At 55.6% G+C, this 5,105-nt stretch overlaps 1 protein-coding gene across 1 annotated transcript; it reads right to left on the bottom strand.

Moving 5' to 3' along the window:
* Nucleotides 1-2,274: 2,274 nt before the first annotated feature.
* SLC35D3 (solute carrier family 35 member D3) lies at nucleotides 2,275-4,512 on the bottom strand (the record flags this gene model as incomplete). The annotated part of the gene is made up of 2 exons (XM_080700744.1): nucleotides 2,275-3,095; nucleotides 4,074-4,512. The coding sequence occupies 2 exons, from the start codon at nucleotides 4,510-4,512 to the stop codon at nucleotides 2,275-2,277; spliced, it is 1,260 nt and encodes a 419-aa protein (XP_080556870.1).
* Between the last annotated feature and the right edge of the window lie 593 nt (nucleotides 4,513-5,105).

Genomic DNA, 5,105 nt, shown 5'->3' with positions numbered 1-5,105 from the left:
AGTCAGTAGACTCTGAGTAAAGCATATTATCCTCTATAATGTGGGTGAGCGTGACATCCAGTCCATTGAAGGCCTTATGGAAAAACCAAGGTTTTCAGAAGAAAAAGGAATTCTGCCTCAATACTGCAGCACAGGAATCCTGAGTTTCCCAACCTTCAGATTTCAGACATGCCTACTCCCACAAACCATAATTCCTTAAAATATCTAATATAGTGCCTCTACAAATTTGTTAACAGGAAAGAATTAACCTTTTTGCAATAAATGCGAACTTGCATGGTAACCAAAGGGGAATTGTATTCAGTGAAAAACAATTATTCTATCCATTTATATGATAGCAATATTAACAAAAAAATAAGAAAGAAAAGACTTCATTCAACTTAACTGTTTTTCATTAATTCTGTTTCACATTGTAACAGAACATTGCCCTCTGGCATACTGATGTCAAAATTAATGATTATTTTTAAAGGTCATTATAATTCTGGCAACGACCTCTAACTGCTGTCCTATATCTTGAATAGCTTGAAGAGGCACTTATGGAAGTAATGAACAGTCTGTGAAAACCAGTAAACCAGGACCACTCAAAGTCCACAGCAATTACACTTGCTCACCAGCTTGCGGAACTAAAAGACGGATCTGAATTTTCATTTTTGCTGTGCTTTGTTTTGTTTTGGTTCTTGAAAAAAATATATAAGATGCTACCACCTGAGAGTCTCAGAAATATCTTTGCAAATGAGAGTGACCTCACTGGGAAGCACCTTGCCTGCAGGAGTTGGCAGAAGGCCTCCCCACAGGCAGATTCTACTCTTCATTCTAAAACGATCTGTAACCCAAAGGCTGGTATGAATGACGTCGCATCTAGCGTGAAACAGGTTTTACTTTATCATACTTTCCTTCACTGGAAAATGTGCTTTTGATATTGTTTTAAACTAAACTGACGTGTCAATTTTAAAAGTTCCCAGTGGAGCTGGGTATAGAGGCACATGCCTACAGCTCAATACTTGGGAGGCTGAGACAGGAGTATCACAGGTTTGAGGCTAGCCACCACAACTTAGCAAGATTCTGCTTCAAAACACAACTAAAATAAAAGAGTTGGTGTTATAGCTCAGAGATTGAATGCCTTGATTTCAATCCCCAGAACTACAAAGACGGAGGAGGAAGAAGAGGAAGAGGAGGAGGAAGAGGAAAGGAAGGAAGGAAGGAAAGAAGGAAGGAAGAAGGAAGGGAGAAAGAGAAGTTTCCAAAGGGCTGGCATCTACACACCAGAAACTATATACCATATACAGATGGCAAACACAAACTATACACCGACACCAGAACATAAATGTGTCTGAAACAAACTTCTAGCAACATAGCTTTTAACATATAGACTCATACTTTATTTTGACAAATTTAAGATAGAAAAATATCATAATGTGAATATAGTGGTTGCTCTTCTTGTCACACAGTTTAGAATACGCAATACAACTTGGGATTGTCTCTTCTGTCTGGGCTGCAGTCAATACTGAATTATAACTCAGCCACTGCATTTGTTTGAAAGAATATCACACAGTAAATCTGGCTTTTAAGAAGGTTGTGGCATTCAATAATAAATACTATAAGCCAGAAACCAAAACAACTTTTTAAATATTTTGTAATTGCTAAAAGCACACATTGGACTTCATAATTAATGATAAGAACTCATTGTCAAAGTAGCTTCAACATTTTCTACCAATATATAGAATAATAGAACACTTTAAAGAACGGTGAGGAAAATTAGAATAAACATGATATTTCCGATGACTCTAGACAGTAAACATCCGTTCAGTCTATTTACATGTGTCCTTTCAACACTACACTCTCTGCCCGGCTGGCAATAAAAAACTGCAGTTCTGTCATCAAAAGTGTGCCCTGAATGTGATCTTTGAACTCATTAACTGCTGTCATTCCTACGCTCTATCTTTGGAGGTGGTGGCTGAGGGACTCTTGGTACATGCAGATTTGGGGTTATGGTTATAAAAACAAAAAAATTAAACGTGGTAGGAGTTAGAAGCTGAAGCTGCCTTTTTACTTTGTTAAACACCTGCAAGGTTTTGTTTTCTCTGTAATGCCTCAGGTTGTCACGCTAAATAATTCACACAGGGGCTAATTTGGTTGCTCTCAGCATCCTGAAGAGCTTCTGTCTTTGCTTCCCTTCCCCGCTCCTTAAAGAATAAAACTGGGAGACCCCTCATTTGAATGTTAGCTCCGACATATAAGTTAACTTTACGTCCATATGTACATACATGCACGTCCTTTTCAAGGACTAGGCAACTCCTCGTTTTCTATCAAATAATCCTTCTTCATATACTTGGTCCCCCTAACTAACCTCCACACTTCCAGGTAGGCATCCCTTAAGGACCTCCTACTTCCTTCTTCAGAACTGTCTGAGATCTGGGAGCTCCTAGGCACCAGGGCGACCCCTCTGGCGCTGCCCCTCTCCTCTCGCCCACTCGGCCCACCTGCTCCCTCCCCATCCTCTGCCCCGCCATTCCCAGCCTCCCCGGGCAGCTCCTCCATGACGAACGGCAGCTGGTCTCTACTTGGCTGAGTTTCCTCTCCCCCGGGCTGCGACTCCAGGTCCTCGTAGTTGCTTTGCCTTCTGGTCTCCACGAATTTGGCCACACAGTAAATGACGGAGCCCAGGGTGTTCACCACGACGCCGGCGATGAACAGCGAGGTGGGCTCCACGTCGCTGAAGGCCACCATGCCCACGGTGATGGTGGCAATGCTCTTCACCACGCCCACGAAGCTGGTGGTCACCGCCGAGTTGATGTAGGTGCAGTGCAGCGTGGTGAAGTTCATGGCGCAGCCGATCAGGATGCAGGCCACGAAGATGCACACCATGGCCGGGTCCTTCCAGCCCGGGAAGGCCCAGGCGTGGATGGAGTCGGTGCTGGCGAAGGAGCAGATGACCAGCAGCGGCGTGGCGGAGATGGCGATGACGTACTGCGCGGTGAGCGGCCCGTGCTCGGTGTCCGCGCTCGCCTTCTGGATGAGCACCAGGTAGGCGGCGTGCACCAGCACCGCCAGCACACCCGTCACGTACCCGACGGGGTCCCCGGTCAGGTCGCCGGCTCCTAGGGCGCAGGAGAAAGGCAGGGCCCGCGCGGGGAGGAAAAAAGAGAAAAGACACCGGGTTGGCTTCCGCTGGGCCGCGCGTCGGGTTTAGAAAATAGACGGAGTTGGTACCCTAGCTCTGCCCGCCGATTGCTCCAGGGCCCAATAGACGCCCACCGCGCCTCCGCTGCCCAGATGAAATGCGGCAGCCGGGCTCTCCAGACGCGATGCAAAAGGACCAGCTCCTTCCTGCTGTCCCCGGGTCACCCCGTCTCGCCCTGCCCGTGACCGAGGCCGCGGAGAGTGCAGATGCGCTCGGGGTAGACTCTGGGTGGCTCCCGGGGTTGGCACCGAGGCCCCCTGGTGGGCCACCCGAGGGAGAGGGAGCATCAGCCAGTGACCTCTAACCCGAGGGGCCAGCAGCCCGCGAAGACCACCTACCTCCTCCCGCGCCTCGGAGAGAGGGTTTCCCCGGCTCCTTCTGCCAAACCCCGCCCGCGCCTGGGTCCAGGCCAGCGCCCTCTCGCCGGCGCTCTCAGCCCTCAGAGCGGTGCCAGACACCCCAAACTAGCGGCGGGAGCCCGGGCTTCGCTCCCATCCCTCCCCCACCCCAGCCCCGCGTGACCCAAGGAAGTTCACGGTCCCCTCCTTCCGGCTCAGTCCGGGGTTGGACTCCAGCTCTCCGCTCCGGCGGCTCTCTCTCCCACCCCTGCGGGGATAACGGGGTTGGAGGGGAAGACCTGGGCGGGTCGGCGGGGTGAAGCGGGCGGGGGGCGGCACTTGGTGGGGCGCCCTGAAGAGGGGAGGCCAGAGCGCGGGGGAGGCTCCTCTGGGTCTCCGGAGAGAGTCCCTGGAAGCCAGGGAGCGAGCACTCGCTCCGCTCTCCGCCGCTGTCTGCCTCAGTCTCCCCGTCTGGGAGCGAGCGCGTCGCCCTGGGCGGCGCCCCGACCCCGGCCCCGCGGGGCGGGCGGGCGGGGGTGGGCGCGGGTCCCGCTCACCTGCCAGCGCGGCGCCGCAGGTGGTGATGAGCACGGCCGCCAGCACCCCCGGCGAGGGCGCGCCGTTCTTGAGCACCAGGACGCCGATGAGCATGGTGACCAGGGGCAGGCAGCGCTTGAAGACCACGTACATGGGCAGGCTGAGGCCGCGCAGGGACCAGAGCGTGAGGCTGGACTGCAGCGTGGACAGCACGGCGACCCCCGCGAAGGAGCGCGCCAGGCGCAGGCCGAAGGGGGGCACGGCGATGAGCCCCAGGCGCCGCAGCAGCTCCAGGCTCAGCGCCGCGGTGGAGCTGGTCAGGCACTGCACCAGGGTCAGGAAGGAGAACTGGTAGCGGCTGATGAGGAACTTGAGCAGGATGTTGAGGGAGCCCGAGAAGACCCCGTGCGCGATGGCCACCGAGATGCCCAGCGCGCGGCCCCGGCACAGGTGCCGCATCGCGCCGGCGGAGCGCGGGGGCCCGCGGGGCTGCGGGCGGCGGGGGCGGCGGGGCGCGGGCTCCCTGCCCGGCGGCTCGGCCCGGGCGTCCTCGCGCTCGGCGGCTCGGCGTCCGACTGCCCCGCAGCTCCGGGGAGGCAGTGGCGGGGGCGGGGGACTCCGAAAAGTGGCGGGTGGGGGGCCGGCCTGAGAGGAGTGGCGGGAATCCTAGCGACAGCGCTGTGTGTGTAGGTGACGAGCCGCGACGGGCTGCGTCCCGCGCGGTTTCTCCTCTGGGCGCCCCGGGCCGCCGTATGGGGCTGGGTGGGCCCGCGCCCCTCGGGCACCCAGCGCCCACCTGGCCGGCTGGCGCGCGGCTCCCCCTGCAGCCCTCCAGCGGCCGGGCGGAGGGGTGCGGGTCAGGGGGATCCCAGCAACCTCTGGAGACGATTTTAGAAATAACAGTGCTCCGGGATCGAGCACCGTTTATTGGTCGCAACAAGTGATGGCGCCCCCAGCCCCCCTGCCCGCGCGCTGCAGCGGATTTTCCACCCCCGGTCTTCCCCAGCCAGCAGGGGAAGCCAACCCCGTCGGCGGTGGCTCCGGGCGGAGCC

This window comes from Muscardinus avellanarius, assembly GCF_963383645.1.
Source record: "Muscardinus avellanarius genome assembly, chromosome: 8".
Lineage (NCBI taxonomy): Eukaryota > Metazoa > Chordata > Mammalia > Rodentia > Gliridae > Muscardinus > Muscardinus avellanarius.
The sequence above is the reverse complement of the archived record's forward strand: the minus strand, read 5'-3'. Positions and strand labels throughout refer to the sequence as shown.